At 36.3% G+C, this 19,695-nt stretch overlaps 1 protein-coding gene across 11 annotated transcripts; it reads left to right on the plus strand.

The window, feature by feature from the left end:
- The first annotated feature begins 8,743 nt into the window (after nt 1–8,743).
- LOC113343931 lies at nt 8,744–11,628 on the plus strand. Of its 11 annotated transcripts, XR_003357476.1 has the most exons (7): nt 8,744–9,096; nt 9,829–9,986; nt 10,126–10,222; nt 10,371–10,514; nt 10,783–10,866; nt 10,961–11,025; nt 11,281–11,628. XR_003357476.1 is itself a non-coding variant. In XM_026588023.1 (5 exons), the coding sequence occupies exons 2-5, from the start codon at nt 9,954–9,956 to the stop codon at nt 10,628–10,630; spliced, it is 330 nt and encodes a 109-aa protein (XP_026443808.1). In that variant the 5' UTR covers nt 8,744–9,096; nt 9,829–9,953; the 3' UTR covers nt 10,631–11,628. The 11 variants fall into 11 exon arrangements, 5 of the variants coding, with proteins under 5 accessions (XP_026443808.1, XP_026443804.1, XP_026443805.1 ...); XR_003357471.1 differs by having other exon boundaries at nt 10,783–11,025; XR_003357472.1 differs by having other exon boundaries at nt 8,745–9,096; nt 10,961–11,628.
- Nucleotides 11,629–19,695: the final 8,067 nt, after the last annotated feature.

Consider the following 19,695-nt stretch of genomic DNA (forward strand, 5'->3'; position numbering starts at 1 on the left):
TCCTATTTCGATATTGATACTTCGAACGCTCCAATTGCAGAAACATGGCTAAGTACAGCAGAAAAAAGGGCCTCAAAACAGCTGGAGTTAGGCACTTGCCTTAAGGTTCAAGTGAATTTTAACTCATTGAAGCACAAAAGTATGCAATATGATGCTACAAGTATCTCAAACTAGGACTATGGGCATAAATACCTTATTCGTAGCAGCAATATCTGGAACAACCACATGGAATTTTCACCAATAAGCAGGAGCCAAGGTTGCAATACTAACTGCAGTTTAATTACTGGCAATAGCAAAGCCCTTAGGGGCAACTCCTCCTCGCACAAGTTCTGCAGAATCAAGAACCTGTGATAAAATTCAAACTCATGAAGTGAAAACTACGGAGAATCAAGTGTTACCTTTTTTGAAAATTATAAAATGAACTAAAATGTTCCTTGAAATTGCATCAAATGAAATCAAAGTATTAATACTTCTGGTTTGGATGCAAAAAAGAGAAAAACTCCACCATGGTGTGGCAAAGTATTCAGTTAGTGTTCATATTAAGATTCTGGATTGTAGGAGATGAGAGAAGTATTTGTACTTGGAATGACAACTACATTCAAGGAAGACAGTCACGTCCTTCACCAGATGTGATGTTGGATGAAGCAATAAATTATAATCAAGTCACTGACCTGATAGACCAAGAAACAATATCATTACCATCTTGAGGAAGAATATTCAGTTATTTTTAGATAAGATATTTCAGCATAAGTAAACCCATGTTAAGAGGCATCTATGCAAGTAACATTAAAATTATTTCACCCATTGCTGCAAATATTGGTGAAAAAACCTGAGAATGTTTGTTGGAGACGTGTTTGATGTTCTGTGTGATAACGAAATTGACCTGCAATAAAAACCCCATGTTACAAGATAATACTGTATCAAATACCAAACAAAATATATTTAAAGTAGATGTACCTGAAGAAGAAGAAGTATTTATACGAGTACTTGGTAAGTTGAGTGGCGGACTACAACTTTGCTCCAAATTTTTTACCCGTGTGGGGAATGGCGACTCTTTTAATCAACAGTCTTTAACAATATACGCCACTCATCTACACGAAAAACAAACAATTATAGGTCGAATACAAAGAAGTGAAGATAATGATCAGTACATTAAGAATCAAATCTTCACAATTAACCATGAAACACAATATTTACCCATTTCTCACACCAATTACTCCCAAATTCCCTCAAATTTTCACCACAAACGATCATTTACTTAATATAATATGATAGCAATGTAAAGATATATGTTTTTTTAGTGCAGAAACTTAAAACTACCATATTAACATGGCCTTTCAATCAAATAGATTTTGATCAAACGTGTTAACTTTAGTAAAAAACGGGTATAATAAGAAAAGAATCCCCTAGACGTGGTCAATCTAAAATATGGGAGAAAAATATGCTAGGGTAGAATGTTGGTTTTCCGAGGTGAAAAATGGTTCAATTCAAGAAATGTAAAAATATGTGGAGGGGATTTTGATTTTTCATGAAATTTTTGGTGGGAATTAAGGGCGCCATATTAATGTTTTTCAATTTTGGGAAATTTTGAATTTTTACTTTTATATTGGAGAGATATGCGAACCTGACCAGAAATCCAAGTAAGGAAAATATTTATTCAACATTAATTGGAATTTATTGGCGGGGTAAATTTATAAGTGGGTTTTGCTGGTATTTTCCTTATTTAGATAATATTTCCCAATATAGAGTATATTTAATACTAGTATTTCGGAAATTAAATAAAATAACAAGATTTTTGTCTCAACAATGAATATATGTTGTTACAATATCAGTATTTTTTAGGGAAAATAAATGTGTTACATCTTCATGTTCCATTAAGATTAAACAAAATCCATATTTCCATCTCAATTAAAAATTGAACGTACATTTATTTTCCTTTCGGTATCAGTTTAATTTTTTTTTCTAAAACAAATACTATTATTTATTTTTTTGGTACTATTTGAAAATAAAGTGTTAAAAAAAGTGTTCGAGTGAGCATGATCCGGTAAAATTGGATGTTATTTGTGGAGAATAATTGAAGGTGAAAACGATCTAGTGAAAATGAGTAACATTCAAATGGATGAAATTGTGCATAATTAGTGAAAGTGCGTATGAAATAGTTTAATTGTGTAAAAATTGATGTTTATCGGAGGAAATAGGTGGATCATTAGTCGAATTGAGTATGATATAGTAAAATTGTGTAAACTTGGATATGATTTTTGGATGACTAGCAGAGTTGAGTATGATCTAGCAAAGTTGAGTAAACTTTAATATAATTTGTGGATAACTAGTAGAGTTGAGTATATATAGTAGATTGAGTAAACTTGGATGCAATTTGTGGCTAGTTAATGAAAGCGAGTACAACTAGTTGAGTTGATTATGATCCAACGATATAAAGTAAACTTAAATATATAATTTGCGAATAACTATTAGAGTATAGTATGATCTATTAAAATTGAGTAAACTTGGATGAAGGATAATTAGTGAAATCGAGTATGATCTAGTGAAACTGAGAAAGTGAGTATTAAAAATGAGTAAACTTGGAAGTAATTTTAGGATAGTTAGTGAAAGTGAGTATGATCTAGTGATATTGAGTAAAATTATACTTAATTCGATGCAATAGGTGAACAATTATTAAAAGTGATTATGATCTAGTGAAGTTGAGAAAAAATGGACTCAACTAGATGTAGTTGGTGCAAAATTATTGAAAGTGAATATATGATACATTAAAATGGTGTAAAATTGGATGCAATTGGTTGATCATTGGTGAAAATGAGTATGATCTAGTGAAATTGAGTAAAATATGATTCAATTAGATGCAATTGGGTAACTAGTAGAGTTTACCACGATCTTGTAATAAAAATAGTAAACTTGGAAGTAATTTTAGGATAATTAGTGAAACTGGGTATGATCTAGTGATATTGAGTAAAATTACACTTTGTTCGATACAATAGGTGAATAATCTTTCAAAGTGATTATGATTCAATTAAATGCAACTAGTGGGTAACTAGTAGTGTTGAACACGATCTTGTAATTAAAATAGTAAACTCGGTGGTAGTTTTAAGATAGTTTTTGAATATAATGCATATTTTCATCTCAATCAAAATTTAAACGTGCATTATTTTCCTTTCGGTATTTGAGGTAATAAATATGACTAGTAGAGTTGAGTATGATTTAGCAAAATTGAGTAAGATTGAATATAATTTTTGGATAATTGTTACAATTGAGTATGATCTAATAAAATTGAGTAAACTTGGATAGAATTTGTGGATAATTAGTGAAAACCATTATGATCTAGCGAAATTGAGTAAAATTGGACAAAAGTTGACACTATTGGTGAATAATTGTTGAAAGTGATTATGATCTAGTGAGATTAGTTGGATGTAATTGGTGGATAATTGGTGAAAGTGATTATGATCCAGTCAAATGGAATAAAATAAATTGGATTCATTTGGTGGATAACTAGTAGAGTTGAGCATGATCTAGTAAAATTGAGTAAACTTGGAATTAATTTTAGGATAACTTGGGCAAGTGAGTATGATCTAGTGATATTGAGAATATTAGACTCGGTTTAATATAATAAGTGAATAATTGCTGAAGTAAGTATGATTTAGTGAGATTGGAAAAAAAACAAAAACAAATTGGACTCAATTGTCGGGAATGAGTACGATTTAGTGAAACTGAGTAAAATTAGACGTAGTTGGTTGATCATCGGTGAAAGTGAATATGATTTAGTGAAATTGTGTAAAACTGAATTCAATTGGATGCAATTGGTGTATAATTAGTACAGTTGAGTATGATCTGGTAAATTTGAGTAAACTTGGATGTAATTTTTAAGATACTTAGTGAAAAGGAGATGGTACCAAGTACACCACCAATTTCTTTTGTTCGACAACCTGTATGGACAAAACCTAACACAATCGCAAGTAAATAGAAATTATAGATCCTTGAACTATTCAGTTGCGGTCGTGATCATTGCTGATTCTTTTAGCTGACGTCTTTTACAGCCTAAGAGTTGGTTCAACCAAAGTGAAGACTTTTGGTACCAATATGCTTCGAACAAACAACCTATTTGTTTTACCTTTTGATATTTTGATCTATGTACGGTAATATGTTTGCAATACACATAGTCCATCAAACCTCACGAATTAGGAAAACTTACACTTAGTTAGCTTAGAAGCCTGGATTACTAACCACCTCTCAATAAGAATCCAAACAAATCGAAGAAGAATTTAGATATCTATCTTGAGGAATCACAAAGTTTGATACGAAGAGAACTTTGTGATTTCTATCTATCTCGTTCCTGATACGAGATAACAAGAACCTCGAAGATCAATAAGAACAAGATCATGATATACAAACTATCAGGTAAAAGATAATTAGACCTAGTTTCAGGAATCCCAAAATGAAGTTTTTAAGTCGCAACCTAATTATGTTTTTCAGAAGAAACCTAAGCTCACAGAGGACGACTCTAGCAAGCAACTAGGACACAGAAGTGGCAGCTTTGAATTCAATCAAACATTTTCTCACTCTAGATTAAACTCTTATTAGGAAATGAAATTCTTAGCAGGAATTCATGTAATCATATGAATATATTTTTTTAAAACTACCCACAAGAATACACCATGCTCCAATTTTATACACAACACTCCTAAAATATCTACCATTCAAATATGACTAAACTTCAAAGTAAGATCCATTGTCAAAACATTATGTTAAAAATTGGAGCGGCTACGATGTGGCCCGATGATGAGTGCCAAATATTGTATATATTTTATCCCTTTTTGTTGGCATTTACTCATCTTTTGTGCATTAATTCTACATTTTATCCCACATTCTGTATTTTCATTGTTTTCAAGAATAAATATTTTTATTAATTAATTTTGCGTTTTTAGGTAATAAATAAAGATTTGATGAGTTGCGGAGCAAAAAGAGCAGAAAAGTGGTGAAAAGCCGGGAGAAATTACGCAAGGAAGCCGCAAAGAATGGAGCGCACGTCCAAAAAGCTTGAAATGGGCTCAAGAAGAAGAAAGTTGTTCTTAAAGAAGAAGTGGGCTCAAGGTTTTCCAAGCCCAAACTCATTTCCCAAACCCAAATCCATACCCGCTTGCGTCTTCAGCCGTCAGATCAGTTCTCAGAAGCATCCGACGGTCGCTCCCTTGCTGTGCATCGAAGTTGGATATCTCCGCCTAACACTACAACACCTAACTCCATCTGGCGTCGTTGATTTTGTTGTATTATATAATCCAGCGGTCGTTACAAGCTTCACTTCATCTCCCCGTCCGATTGATCTTTCATCTCCCTATCCCACGGCTTAGTCTCGCTGAACATCAAAAATCGATGCACTCGCCTCACACCCAAGTGTCGAACACCCTAGACCTCAAACAAACGCACCCTTCCCCTTTCTCCATCGAACCCATCTCCTCCATCACCCCCCTCTGCAGAACCACCATACTCCGTACCACCACCATGTCCGTCTCCATCACCACCACCTCACCCCAAATCACTCCACTATTTTCTCCCCGACTCTACTCTACCTAAGCCCATCATCACCATCACGTACCATCTCTTTAGCATCACTAATTTCTCCAATTTCTCATCTCTCTGCTCACTGAAACCCTAGGTGAGAAATTGGGGATATAAGTGATGATTAAAGCAACAATTGAAGCATGAGAGGAACGAGAAGAAGCAGGAGAAGAGTGGGTCGACGAGATGGAGCGAGTATCTCATCAACAGTAGGTAAATCAATTTCACCAAACCCTAGTTCTACTGATTTTGGGGGAAAATTGGGGGAAAACCCTAAATGGGTAATTGGGTATAAATTGGTGTTGTGTGGAGTGTGTGAAAGACACTGTGTATCTCTCTGGACTAGCCAGTAGAGAATTTGCCACAAAATTTTAATGAATTTCAATTTCAGTGCTTATCAATTAACAGTTGAAAATTGCATATGTTTTTAGTTATCTCAAATGTTGCTAGTTGTGTTTGAATTATCACATATGATGAATGTTATTGCTTTATCCATGTTTAGCATGAGCTAAATAGCACTAAGCTAAGGCTCAGTTGAAGCCTTGTGTACTGTCATTTGACAGGTTGCTAGGATAGTTCTCCTGTTGCCCAGTTTTGCTTGAGCAAATGGGAGATACCAATGCTCATAGAGCCTGTGATTGGATGTACTGTCAAAAGACAGCCAATGCTAGGGGCAGACTAGTGAGCAATTTGATATTCTTCCATTTCTAGATGTATGCTTAGGAACAAACACAACCTAGAAACATGTCATTTGATTAGGACACAAGGTGGATCCTAAGCCTTGGCTTAACCACCAATCCCTTCTCAGTAATTTGCATTTTCAGTCCTGTGTGCTTTCAACTCAGTTAATTTTCTTGCCTCTTATTTTCTTGCACTTTGTAGCTTCTGTGCACTGAAGTCAGTGCACAATCCTCACTCTGCCCTTGGCTTCCTAGCCTTGGTTCTTTTCTGTTTTTCTTTTCTTAGTTGGTTCTTTGCTGATTTACCTTGCTTTGCTCACTGCCATAGTGCATTGTCACCATTGTTAGCCTAGGAAGACTTCTTGTATGCTCCTCTCCCTGTGGACAAACCCCTACTCATCATTTTATTACAAACCTTGGCCTTGTATACTTGCAAGTGTTTTGTGTGCTTCTAATCATCACACCACCCGACCACATCGTTTGAGTATGTGGACCATCTTATTTGTTTGACACGTTTTGAAAAGTGTTAGTTTTGTTGTTATTTCGGGGGATTTAGAGGGACTATTTCTCAGGAACCAATTTCTCATGTCTTTTTTATACAAAAAGCAGGAGTTCTTTTTTTGTTTAAACCTAATTTAACGTAGTGTAAATTAGAGCTGGCAAACAAGCCAAAACCCGCGGGTTTATCCGGCCCGGCCCGCAAAAAACCCGCACCCGGCTCGGCTGGTGTCTAAACAAGCCGGGTTAGGGTTGGAGAAATGCTAGCTTGTGGGAAAACGGGCTAACCCGTCCCGACCCGCAAAACCGCGGATTAAACCCGTCAACCCGTCTGGTCCTAATAATTTCCACCGTATGATTACTAAATCTAATCACGGTCGTTCGTTTATGATATAAAACTCAAAAAAATCCCTAGAATATTTCATTTTATTTCTTTCTTCTCCACTCTGCTCTTTGCGCCTTCTCAAAATAAAAAACCCTAGAAAACACTTTCTTCTATGAGTCTGTTGATCTTTGCATGTGTGAATTGAAGCTTAACAATAATGGATTTAAGCTCTAATTGATGTGGGGATTTGCTTCTTCACTTTTCTTTTCTTTCTGTTTTTGGGCTGAGTTTTAGTCGGCTAACTGATGTGGGTTCTGAGTTGGAGATTGGAAGTGAAAAGTGAGTGATTAAGGGTGTGTTTCAAAAGTAGAATATGTAGAAGAAGATTATCATACTAATAGTTAGGGTTGATTTCAGTGAAGAACTAGAATTGAGAAATCCATAAGAAATTAGGGCTTCAATTGAATTTGGGGTTTTATGAAATTGAGAAGAGAATTGAGTTAATGAAAGAAGAAGAAGACTAGGGTTGTGAACTTGTGATTCAATTTAAGTTATTGGGTTAAGAAACTCGGATTTCTGTGTTAAATTGGAGTTTTTATTCGATTTTTTCTGTAATTTTTGTATTTGTATGATTAATTCTTAGATCTGATTATTTTTAATACTCTGATAATCAATAGTCTTCTTCTTTTCTCCTTTCTTCTTATTTTCTTTCCCTGACGGACAAAACAATAGCTGCTCAATGTTAAAAAAAAAATTGGTTCAAGAAGAAATTGGCGGTGCTGCTTAAGAAATCAGGGATGAAGGTCGTGATACGAAGAACAAAAGAAGAAATTGGTAATAGTATAAGAGATGCTGCTATCAAGGGTTTGAGATTCACAACAAGGAGAAGAATGAAATTACGTTTCGATCATTGAATATGTTGTTGTTTGTGATGGGTATCTGGTGTTGAAGAAATTGGAGATGGGTTTCAGCAGTTATCGAAGAATCTTGAAGAAATGGATCTGTGGTGTTATGAAATTTCTGTTAATGGATTAAGGTGAGCTGAGATGGTGAAATTCGAGTTTTCAGAGAAATCATGGAAGGAGGAGAAGGAGTTGGTATATGTTGAGACATGGGTTGTGTACTTGTGTTCAATTTAGTGAAGAAGAACTGAGAAGAAACAGCAAGTGCATGTGCAATAGATTGAAGAGGGTTTTGGAAGATGAGAAGGGAGTGATTGAGTATGTTATTGTTAATGGAATGAACTGTGAACTAGATGTATGTTTAGGATGTTGAATGATTGCAGGGAAGAGCTGTTAAAAAAACAGCCGGAAACTAACCAGAAACAGACTGAATTCTTCCGAATTCAGTTCAGGTGCGACTCGGAACACTAACTCGGGGATTCAGCCAACTAACACCAACTGACTCTCTCCCACTTGACCCCTTGACTGACGTTGACCTGAGTTGAATCTCCAGAAACCAGCTAACCCGTGAGCCCGCAAGCTTTACCCGTTACGGGCGCGGGTTGAAGAAATGACGATCCGTGAAGAATAGCGACCCACAAGCTTGGGCCCGTGTTAACCCGTACCCGTGTAACCCGTAACAAGCCAGCCCCGGCGCGCCCGTTTGCCAGCTCTAGTGTAAATAAACAAAGAGAATGTGGCCCGACCACATCGTATCCCGGGCGGTTCACAACTTTCCTTTTCTTCCCTCTCCCTCTCTCGTTTCTCTTTCTCCACGATCTCCAAAACTCGCCTCTCTCAGTAAACGAAAACCCTAACTCAGTCACAACTATAACCACCTTTACTTCCAGAACGCAGAAGAATCCCCGATCTTCTTCTTCTCATATTTGGATGTTTTTGGTAACAAAATCGACTTCATCTGAAATCGCTCATCTCTTGTGTAAAAAAATCACTCTTCTCTTTGTCTAAGCTATCGACTTCATCTGAAATCGGTCAAGGGTTTGCTCAAGTCACTATGTTTTCATTACTCTTTCTCTAGCAGATGAAGATTGATGAACAAGATGAAGGATGCTGGAACTTCTAAAAGGTATAGTTTCACGAACCCTAACTTTGTTTCTCTTCTTTGTTATTTTAGATGTTCAATCTTTGTTCTTGAATGGGTTTTTTTTACTCAATTTTGAACCAGGGTTTTTCAATTTTGGGATATGTTTTACTCGATTTTAAGTTCTTCTATCGATTATGAGATTTGGGTTTCTGAACTAGGGATTTTTACTCAGATTTGTGTGATTTGTTTAGTTGCTAGGATTTGTTAATTTGATGTTTGATTCTGTTTTGAGAATCTAGGATTTGTTTGGTTTATGGATTTTGCTGGATTTGTGTTTAATACTTTGATGTGTATGTAAGATAATTGTGTAGATTCATAGCTGCAAAATTAACCTTTGTATGACAACTGGGAAGAAACATACAATTGGGGGTGGGGGTGTTGGTGTTGGGAATTTTACCTTGGATTTGCTTATTTATGCACACAAATATTTAACACTATCAAATAATTACCTTGGTAGTAACTACTGAGATAAAGAAGCTAGGAAGAAGTTATCCTTTCGTTCAGTAACTTTTCTTGTTTAAGTCTGTTATTCGATTTCTGAATCAAATATGAGACCAAATAAACGAGCCCGTTAGAATCCTGCTCAATTTTCGTTCTATTATGCTTTAATTCGGGTGCAATAGTTCATATCCTTGGGTTGTTGATAACATGACTACAACTGTTTTAAAGACTTAGCAGCAAAATTAAGTTTGTGTTTGGTTTGGTTTAATTCAGAAAACATGCAGTCATGGAGAAGATTAAAGAAGCACACAGGAGAGTGATGGTGGCTAACCATCCTCACAAGGGTGGGAGCATGTATCTTGCTAAAAAGATCAACGAGGCTGAGGTACTTTTGATGGATGAGGGTCGATTTCAATTCTTTCCATGTGAAGGTAGGATTGATTGTTGAGCTAGAAGTCATAGAACAAGTCAAGCTGGTGTTTTATAAAACAAGAAGAATAATCAACCAAGAGGGGTACAATTGAATATGAGTCATGACAATCTCTATTTTTCTTTCTTGATTTTTTTAAGCTAGGGTTTGCTGTTAGGATTGACAGATGCTGATGATCCTATTTCCAGATCTAGTAATGGCTTGTCTGAAGAAATTTCTTTTAAGATTCTGAAACAGGTGTGGGTTTCTTTTTCTGAATTCTGTGATTTTGGTCAGCGTTTTGTGATTTTAGTGAGTTGCGGCAGGGTTGGATATCTATAGCACAAGTCTTCTACATCTATCCAGTTATTATCTTATCTTGATTACTAAATGTACCATGTTTCAGGAAGTTATATCCAGAAATGTATTGGTTGATGAATGTTCAAGGCAGGTTGTCGAGGTGGAGCAAGCAGCCATGTGGAAGTTTCTTTGGTGGTCGGGAATCATAGCTGTCCATGTTATGGTTGGCCAAAACATAGATGATCACTCGGTAAGTGAAATCTACTGTCATATGCATAAACGTCTGTTATAGTAATTCTTGATTTCTGGTAATTTTGAAGATCTCTTTTACTTCATGTTACACAGATATATACGCATGAGCAATAGAAGTTTATGAACTGTAATTTTCGTGTTTCAGAAACTTTTCTCCAGCACTTCCTCCTCAAGCCTTTGTTTTTATTTTCCTTCTTGGTTTGCGGGATGAGTTCAGCTTGTTGATGTACTTTATGCTGAGTGTTTGCATTTGTCTCTTTGTGAAGGAAGGACTCATGCTGGTTGTTGCAACAATCTGACAAGATATATGCTGGAGCATTTTGACAGTGATTCAGTGATTCGAATCACATGTAACTGATGCTTCTCTCTTCTGAAAACTTAACTGGATGCAATCATGTTCCGAAGTCATTGATTTGGTTTTATGCATGGATTTATATTTTGTAGTTTGATTCTTCACAAGACTAAACTTTGTGCTCCTGCACTTGCTCCATTCAAGGCTTATTACGAAGGTGATGGTTTTCCCGATGTGTTTGATTTGTCATTGTTGTCTCATGTCAGGGTTCATAATCTTATTAGTACCTTAAAGTTTGTATAGCGTCAGTAGTCTGTTCGGTCTGAACTAACCCAAGAACATCACCCTAATAGTATTGCTCAGCAAAGAACTCTTCTCCCGCTAACCAGAATCCATCTCATTTATTTTGATGCTTCTTATATAGAATCTAATCGTACTATTAGAATTGGTATCATTCTTCTTGATAATGCAGGAAACTTTTGGGGTGCCAAAACAATCCCAAGCACAACATGAGATGCTTAACATGCTGAAGCCAAGGCTCTTCTTGTAGCCGCCACACTATGGGTTAACGAGCTGGAATTGCAGTTTACTTCACAGGGGACTGAATCATTCTGAAGATGTATGCTATGCTATCTAGTGTTCAAATCACCATAGTTAACCATTGCTGTTATAGTGGTCTCTGTCAAGTTTTCTAGATTTTTGGTGTAGTTAGTGTCAGTGTTATTCGAAAAAAATATTGTCTTTAGGTTTCTGTTAGTATTATTTTGTAACATTTGATAAGGTCTTATTTGGAATAAAATTTCTGTTAATTCTGGGTAAATAAATTTGCCTTATTATTAAAAATATATCAAACTTGAAAAGAAAATATTGATTTTGAATTAAAGGATTGAGATAATGCCACATGGATGGTGGAAGATGTATCCAATTCAACGATTGAGATTTCATAATCTTTCATCAACGTGTTCGGTTAGAGATTTAATCATGTTTCGTAGCTTTTTAAAATATAATAAAAATGAACGATTCGAGATGGTTATTCGATGGTGAAAGATGTATCTTTGAAATCCATCTTGTCCATCCGTTTTGGTTTAAAATTATCGGTATAGATTAATACACGCGGACGGTGATAGATGCCTTAAATATGAACGGCCGAAGTTACATCATATTATACCAAATCTAGAACACATGGACGGTACAAGAGTGCATCAAATATGCCTAAACACCACATATAGCCACGCAAAAATCAGATTATGCGTGTCTATAGAGAGCCAATGGCCACGCCGGAAAATAAATTGCGTGTTTATAGGTAACCAATAGCCACACCATTTTTTTTGCGTGTTCATAGCATAATCAATAGCCACGCCAAAAAACAATTGTGTGTCCATAGAATAACCAATGGCCACGCCAAAAAAAACTTGTGTGTCTATAGAGAGACAATGGACACGCCAAAAAGAAACTTGTATGTCTATAGGGTACCAATGGACACACTAAAACAATAAATTGAGTGTCTATAGAGTATCGGTACTTAAGTTTTTGGGACACTCTATGGCAACGCCTATGGGTTTTGGCGTGTCTATTTCATGCAACAATAGACACGCAAGATAGGCGTGGCTATAGAATAACATTAAGACACGCCATCATACCTAAAACCACGCGAGCAGAAACCACGCCAAGTCCAAACCAATATGGCGTGTCTAAAACCCTATGGACACGCCAATTTGGCGTGGCTAAAAGGTCATTTTGTACTAGTGCTTCTTTCTCTTCAAAACTCTTTTGTTGAGAGTTAGTCCTTGCATCAGATTCAACAAGTTTCTCTTCCAACAAGTGAATTTCTTTAAGAGCAACATCACGCTCTTTCTCTAACAATTTTGTTTGAGAGAGACTAGCACTCGCTTTTTCTTCAAGACTCTGTATTTGTTGTGAGATTTTTTCTTTCAGCAAGTTATGCTCTTCATCGAGATTTTGAAATTTTAAGGTTAAATCTCGTTCTCTTTCAAGTGCTGAAAGAAGTTCATGAGAACAAATGAGAAATTGTTTGCTCAATTCCTTTAGTTCGGATGTTTTTACACTTGATCTTTCATCAGAAATCTCAAGCATAAAACTCAAAAAATTCTCGTTATCAAAAAGACATTTTTCAGAGTCTGAATCATTGATTTCGAATACAGGGCTTAACTTAGTCTCGTCTAGAGAACATTCAGACTTATTCTCAGAAGAGCAAGTAGAACTTGATGAAGAAGCTCATTTTAAGCATTTCTTAAAATCAAAACTTTCAACTTCTTGCGATACGTTAAGTGAGTATATATTTAGTTTTCGCTCTCGCTTAACTTTACTTTGACTCATGTCTTGTAGGTTGGATCGCATCAAACACAGATTGTTAGATCTTTTTGTGTTAACCTGGCTCTGATACCAATTTAAAAGGCGAGGGTACCCAAATATACCTCAAGCTAAAACTTTTCCTACCTATAAGTGATGTAGTTTTTACAGTGGTAAGAAAGGGTTTGATTCTCGGACTTGTGAAGTTGTTGATTTTAGACTTAATTAAAGAAAATACTAAAACTAGCAAAAATATGTAAAAGCAGGTAACGAGAGTAAGAGTTACTGGGACTCAGGATTTCACTGTTTCTCATATTCATGTGGTTCATAAATTAATCCTAGGATAATTATGGCTCAAATAATTAAATTCATTAACTCTTAATATTTGCCAAGATATATTTTTGAAAGAAATGACTGTAAATCTAAAGCATGGGACATCAAATCACTTAAGCTAAGCATGACCCATCAATTGAAATAACAATCATTCAATAAAAATCATAAAACAATTAATAAACAGTGCAAAAAGTAAATAAGAATTAATTCAAGTTACCACATAGATGAATTCCAGCTTCCTCCGTCATCCCAGTGTTGGGTTTAGCTCCACATGGTGAAAACACGCTCAAAATAATTAATCATGGCTCAAAAAGGTGTTTTTATTGAAGAATAAATTCTAGTTACAGAAATCCTTTTGCAAGGAAAACAGTAGTCGTTGAATGTCTTAAAGAGGTACAGACGTAAACGATAATAGGCTTTTGTAGTTGAATATACGACTGCTTCTGCGACAGACTATGTAGGTCTAATGTTCTTCTTCTTCCTTCCTTCCCTGAAAGTGCAGAACAACTCTGCAACTTTCTGATCTTCTTTGCTGCCTCTCCCGTAGCTCTGTATTCACCCCCAAACTCTCGACAACTTTCTGTGGGACTTGGAAACTCTTATTTATACATCACAGGCCGATTATAACTCCAAAAAATCTCCAAAATCTCCCCTTTTTCTTTCCTGTAAGTTTCGGATTTTCTTTCCTTCTAAACTCTCTTTGGGGCTTCTGTTACCTTTTTTATCTCAACCTTCCTGTTATAATGGAATCCTCCAGAATATCTTTTCCACAACCCTACATAACTTCCAAAAGTATAGCCAAACAAAACCCGATAGCTTTCTTCTCCCCTGTTGTGTCGGAGTCCTGTTTTTCTTCCAATTCAAACACATTACCACTTCTGTTGTATCCTAACAGGTTAGTCCGAGTCCAACTGAGAGAAAAGTCTGGTTGAATCACTCCCAAATCCGGTCCAGAAAAGTACGAAATATCCTCACCCTGTTTTGCTTCAAATCGATATCTAACCAATTTTGTTTGAATCCAACAGTCATACCGTCCCTGTTTAGCCTAAATAGGCCCGTCCAAAGTAATTCCAGTTATTGAATCTCCCTGGGACACGTTTTAGAACCCTAATCTATTCTTCGTTGTAAGAATATTTCCCGCAAAAACTTCTTTTCAATCTGTATGCTCCAGTTCATCATTCTATCCAATTCTGATCCAAGTAAACCATTATACCAAGCCTGTTTAGGCTTAAGGTATGTACCCATTTAGTTTCAGCCATTGAATCTCAATAGAATACATCTAATTTCCAAACCCTAATTCTGTTGCTATTTTTCCCGCCAAAATTTGAATTTCAAATGAAGAAGATGACTGCCCCTTATCCATATCTGGTGTCCCTTTAGCAATTTGGGGTTCATTGAGCAATACCTAGGGTGCGAATAGCAATTTATGGGGTACAAAGATAAATTTTGGGTTGTAAATTGTGAAGACTCCTGAGGTGCCTTTAGTAATTCCTCCGGAGGGTGCAAACATCACTTTTCGAGCCAATTTCGCCGCAACAGCTTATTTCTTCAAAAACACCTACAAAAACATAAAAATACCAACATAAGTACAAAAATGGGTACTAACAATATAAGAAATTGAGATCAAAATAGACACATAAATGCATCTATCAAATACCCCTAAACTTATTAATCGCTAATCTCGAGAAAATATAATCTACAATATAAAATCCTAACTCACTGTCGCAGGCATCGCGATTGCACTTAGCATGTGCAACAAGCCTTTAAACCCCTAGGTGGCCCTAGTGGCCAAGTTATAGTTTCGGGAGGGCTTACAAGAGGTATACCCACAAAACCTTTACTCCAGACCCTAGCTATCTACGACTTGGAAGGCACTAAAGAATCTCCTTGGTTGGCATACTCTCATTGACTAAAGGAGGAAGTACCCTGATGCGAAATTCCAGTTGTTGTACACGATTTTGCACTCAAGCATACTAAAATTCATATATAAGTGACAGAGCTCTAATAAGATAGTCGCATTATGGACATCAATATCTGGAGTCAACAAATCACATGGATAGATTAAGAAGATAGATATTAAGAAAAACGTAGATGGTTTTGATGTTGACTAAGGTGAACGGTGTTTCTCATATCTGTCTGAAGGCCACTTCCAAGATGAACTTATCCTAATGGACTGAGATACTAGTCTGACTAATATCAACACAACTGGAATATACAAGGGAACCAGTGTCGATAATCCTAATTCTCTTCTGGCATATACAAGGGAACCAGCGATCGATTTATTCACTGAACATTAATAATAAACTTTTTTTTAATAACATGATTAGATATTGCGGAACCAAGCACATGCTTCTTGTCAGCAGATTACATGGTAATTCCCGTGGATCATGCGTTCCACGCTTGTTTAGGCGACGGAGACAGGGAGAACACACACATATTGCTATCCAAGTGTTAATTTAATTTTATTTTTGAGAATTATTCCATTCGGTCTGATTGGTCTGGTCTTTTCTTTTTTTCTTTTTTTTAGCTCAATCACTCTATTTCACCCTAGCAGTAGTAACAACTCGATGTGTGGGCCCCACCAAATCACTTAGAAGTATATTTAAAAAAATAAAATAAAAACAGAAGGTGAAAAGGACTCAACGAGATATGGCGAAACTACCATGTTATTTTTAACACCTGAGCTCTGTGTTTTTATGAATAGACTCTATTAGATGTTTCCATCTACTCAGATTGGTTCCTCAACTCCTACAACCAAGATGCTTCCATCCAATTAGATTGGTTAGTGCCATCCTTAAGAAACATAAAATTCTAGGCTCTGGGGTTTATTTATTGCAACTAAAAAGTTTTTCCCATACCCTTAAACTTAAATCTAACATTGTCCTCAATGTTATAAAGATAAAATTAAAAGCATGAACAAGGAGAAACTGTTACCATTTGAAGCAAAAGAGTTAAAGGAAAGATATTACCGTGTTGCATGAGCATGGGTTACCTCCCAAGAAGTGCTAAGTTTAAAATCTTCTGTTAGAGCATAGCTCGGTCGACCTTGCATGCGTTGCTATATCAAGCATGTTTGTCAATGTTAGTGATCAAAACTATGAATCTTGATTTCTAGTCCACATAGCTAAGTCTCGGACTAGGATAGAAAAGTGTAGTTGATCTCAAGGACTTCATGGCGATTCATCATACAACGACGAAGATCTACTCAAGGAACCGTGGAACTTCATCAACAAAAAGGTATGTGGAGACTTGAACTTATCTATCACTCAAAAGTCTATCTATTCTATCTCCTACTTCTTATGAGACAAAAAGTCGTATGCTATATAGACTGGATCATACACATTTGACATTTCGAGCTGAGTATTCACTACTTATCTTTGTCTCGAAATCGTGTGTTGGTAAAGCATTTCGCTTTGATCAAGTTTATCTTCATCTAGTGACGAAAGTCATGAAAAGTTTCAATTACTTTGAGAATTTCTCTGACGTGAAATGTTTTGTGAATAACGGCTATATAACGTCCTCTGAGAATGTTTTCGAACTTTGTTGATTGAGAGAAATGGGAGGATTTAGCTTTGCCAAGTCCGCGAACTCAGTCCGCGAAATGACGGAAGTTGTCTTACCGAGAATTTATGCTGGTATTTTCCAAAAACTCGTTTGCGTGTTTAGTCCGCGAACCTATTCCGCGAACTGACGGAAGTCTCTTTGCCGAGATTTTCTGCTGAGTTTGGAAAACTCTGCCGGTTGCCTTAAGTCCGCGAACTTGTTTGTGAGCTTAAGTGGTTATGATCTAAAGATGTGCTCTGAACATGAAACTTAAATTACTAAGGAATGCTTTATGCAAACCGTGGCTATAAAGTTCATGAGCCGATTCATCAAATCGAATCATCTTTTTTTAATTGTGTCTTGTGTAGTTACATAAGATCTCATAGCAATTGAACAACTCTCTAACTAGTTCATTTGAGTCAATTGAACTAGTTATGGTGAAGAAGGACTAGGTTAATATGAAATGCTCATATGGTTAACCTTTTTGGTTACTGTGTTGAACCAACATACACGTACACGTTTGGGAACGGTTTTCACAAACCCAGTAAACGTCTACCCAAGTGTGTGTGACAAGCTACGTTGAGAAATATTTGCTTGAATCTAAATCAGGTTTCATCTAACTGTGAATATGGATTGCTTTGTAACTAAGGCAAAACCCTGATTTGAAGGCTATATAAAGGAGACATCTAGCATTGTGCAAAACTAATCCGCACACGTCTGTGTGATACTATTGCGCTCGCTAGAGTCGATTCTCCTTTAACCTTTGGTTTTCATCTCTAAAACCAGGTTAACGACTTAAAGACTTCATTGGGATTCTGAAGCCAGACCGATACTACTTTTATCGTAGTTGTGTGATCTGATCGTGCATCTTCTATCGTACGAGTACAATCTTTGATTGGCTTGAGATCGTGAGAGTTCTCCGATAGGAAAGATAAAGAAGTCACAAACATCTTCGTATCACTGTTTGTGATTCCTCGACAAACCGCTTGTGTATTCAAGAAGGATTGTTGAGAGGTGATTTATTAACCTAGTCTGTTCTTCGGGAATACAAGACCGGATTATCAATTGGTTCCTGTTCACCTTGATTTTATATCTTAAGACGGAACAAAACCTAAGTTTTTCTGTGGGAGACAGATTTATCCTTTGATAGACTTTTATGTGTGAGACAGATTTGTTTATTATCAAGTCTGCAATTTTGGGTTGCAGCAAATCTTAGTTGTGGGTGAGATCAGCTAAGGAATCAAGTGCGTAGTATCCTGCTGGGATCACAGGCGTAGGAGAACAACTGCACCTTGGATCGGTGGGAGACTGATTGGGGTTCAACTATAGTCCAGTCCGAAGTTAGCTTGAAGTAGGCTAGTGTCTGTAGCGGCTTAATACAATGTGTATTCAATCTGGACCAGGTCCCGAGGGTTTTCTGCATTTGCGGTTTCCTCGTTAACAAAACTTCTGGTGTCTGTGTTATTTCTTTTCCGCATTATATTTTATATAATTGAAATAATACAGGTTGTGCGTTAAGATCATCAATTGGAAATCCAACCTTTGGTTGTTGATTAATATTGATTGATCCTTGGACATTGGTCTTTGGTATCGTCCAAGTTATCTTTCTTTGATAAAGACTCGCAGATTTCCATTTGCTTGAGTAAAGATCAAATCGAGAGATTGAGATATAAACTCTTTGATATATCTTTCTATTGATTGAGTCTAACTGTCTAGTTGATTCTCATAAAAAGTATATTGGAGTTTGTCCATAAAGATTGATAAGTGAAATATTGGGTGGTGTTGTTAGACCCCCGCTTTTTCAATTGGTATCAGAGCAGGCAAACACGTTTAAGACCTTACAAGTCTGTGTTTGTAGCAATCTGACTCTATGGACAAGAGTACTATCTCTGATAAACGCGTCACCAGTAATAAAGATTCTCTCTCGTCTAAATCCTTGTGGTTCGACGAGACTGACAAACAATGGCATGAGTGTTCATGATTACCCTTCGAAAGAGACCTTCTCTTCTAATGAATGGGATATAGCTGAAGAGAGTAAATTGATTCTAAATCTTGTTAGAATTCAAGCTGTTAGAACGAATCATTTAAAACACCATGTCAATGTTCTTCTTGGTATTGTAAGAGATTGCGAAGTCCATGGTAACGCTAAAGATCAGTCTTCATGCTTGACTCTTTAGGCCAGCCTCGAAAAGGATGCCTTGAATATTGAACGCCGCTTGAATAAACTCTCAATTCAAGGATGTTCAAAGAAATCTAATGTACCAAGAACTTCTTATGCTTTACATTCAGAAGTAATTACAAATGTTCCTAATGTTACCTCCAATCATGAACTTGGGACATTCTGTAAAAGAGACAACTCTTCTGACGGTATTATTAAGACTACATCCTTCAATCATTCATATGATCAAAAGGCATGTCTTGTTTATGAGACTAAGTTAGACAAAAGAGAAACTCCAAGTTGAATAAAAACTCCTTAGTTCAACTTCAACACACCCTATATTTGATTCGCAAAGGTGTGACTGACATTTGTATGATTGAGCCAATTGGTTTTCGTACCTATCCTGTGTATGCAACCAGGAAAGTCAGTATAGTGAGTTCCTCCAATGTTCAAGGGCAGAATAGACGTCTTAATAAACATCGTCCTAAGGAAGTTCAACGCTTTGTCTCAAAATGCAACATTGTTCCTGTTGAGAAGATCATT

This window comes from Papaver somniferum, unplaced genomic scaffold, assembly GCF_003573695.1.
Source record: "Papaver somniferum cultivar HN1 unplaced genomic scaffold, ASM357369v1 unplaced-scaffold_7, whole genome shotgun sequence".
NCBI lineage: Eukaryota > Viridiplantae > Streptophyta > Magnoliopsida > Ranunculales > Papaveraceae > Papaver > Papaver somniferum.

Excerpts from the sequence above, each read along its gene's own strand:
- LOC113343931 (XM_026588019.1), top strand. The coding sequence starts at position 9,954 with ATGAGGGTCGATTTCAATTCTTTCCATGTGAAGGTAGGATTGATTGTT. Across the intron at positions 10,070-10,173 it reads AGAATAATCAACCAAGAGGG|ATCTAGTAATGGCTTGTCTG; the intron begins GTACAATTGAAT and ends TCCTATTTCCAG. Across the intron at positions 10,515-10,661 it reads AAAACATAGATGATCACTCG|AAACTTTTCTCCAGCACTTC; the intron begins GTAAGTGAAATC and ends TTCGTGTTTCAG.